This window comes from Dipodomys ordii, unplaced genomic scaffold (assembly GCF_000151885.1).
Source record: "Dipodomys ordii isolate 6190 unplaced genomic scaffold, Dord_2.0 Scaffold109, whole genome shotgun sequence".
NCBI classification, from domain to species: Eukaryota; Metazoa; Chordata; class Mammalia; order Rodentia; family Heteromyidae; genus Dipodomys; species Dipodomys ordii.
This window is the reverse complement of record NW_012267325.1, coordinates 3,017,054-3,018,175: the sequence shown is the minus strand read 5'-3', so window position 1 is coordinate 3,018,175 and position 1,122 is coordinate 3,017,054. Positions and strand designations below refer to the sequence as shown.

Sequence of the window (1,122 nt, the reverse complement as noted above, 5' to 3'; positions counted from 1 at the left end):
CCCCACCCCGGCCCCCGCGCGCCCCGCACTCACCCTCCGCGCTGTCGCGGGTGCGGTGGAAGTCCTCGGAGCGGCCGTCGCGGAAAGCCCGGCACAGAGACAGGCAGAGGAAATCGAGCATCCAGCCGGCGGCCACGGTCTCGGCCTCCGCCACGGGGTCCACGTCCTCCGCGTCCGTCTCCTCCTCCTCAGAATCCTCCAACTGCACCGGGCATGCGAGCAGTTCGTGGCACTCGAATTGCTCCCGGTCGTCCCCGTCCATCTCCGCCATCACCTCCTCAGGTGAAGCCGCATCTTCCCCATCCGCGCGCCCGCGCGAGCTTCGGGACGCTGAGGAGACCTCCGCCATGTTTAGGTCCTCGCCTAGGTAACGCCCCTTCGCCCAGCGCTGAGCAGCAATTGGCTCTTTCAGAGGGCGACCGCGAAAAGTCTCCATCCAATCACGTCGCCAGGATCGAAGAGCCGCTCGAGTTTAGCTTCTGATTGGTCAGGATATGCTCCCGCCTCTGGACTTTGAATTCCCCTTGAGTCTGTGGAAGGAATTCCGACTTCTGTCAGCTGGAGCGGCAAGTGAGTGGGAGAGGCCGGTGTCTGCTTTATTCTGCTTTTAAGAAATGCTATCTTAGCCCGGCGCTGGTGGCGGCTCATGCTTGTAATCCTAGCTACTCTGGAGCTAGGATCGCGGTTCAAAGCCATCCCGGGCAGGAAAAGTCCGTGAAACTATCTCCAACAAACCACTAGAAAGAAAGCCCAAAGTGGCGCTGTGGCTCAAGTGGTAGAGTGCTCGCCTTGAGCTGAAGAGCTGAGGGACAGCGCCCAGGCCCAGAGTTCAAGCCCTACGATCGACCAAAAAAAAAAAAAATGCTATCTTTTGCTTTAGGGAGAGACAACAGGATGCATTTCCTTCCTGAGGGATGCATTTCTCACCCAAAGATAACAACTGTCTGATAGGAAGCCCAAAATGCAGATGGCAGGTGCCTCTTTGTCTCAAGGGTAAGGATGTGTTTTATGGCAAGATTTATTCTCACCTGGAGACTCAGAATAATACCAGGTGTGGTTAGAGCAAAGACAAAACACCTAGTTTTTGCATAACGTGAAGCCAGACCCCCTGCTTTTACCCTA

At 56.6% G+C, this 1,122-nt stretch overlaps 1 protein-coding gene across 2 annotated transcripts in view; it reads right to left on the bottom strand.

The window, feature by feature from the left end:
• Terf1 (telomeric repeat binding factor (NIMA-interacting) 1) overlaps nucleotides 1-362 on the bottom strand; it is a 30,355-nt gene extending 29,993 nt beyond the window's left edge. For both annotated transcript variants that reach the window (XM_013028461.1, XM_013028460.1), the window contains exon 1: nucleotides 34-362. In XM_013028461.1, the coding sequence (XP_012883915.1) occupies nucleotides 34-349 (316 nt within the window). In that variant the 5' untranslated portion in view covers nucleotides 350-362. The remainder of the gene's footprint in view (nucleotides 1-33) is intronic.
• Nucleotides 363-1,122: the final 760 nt, after the last annotated feature.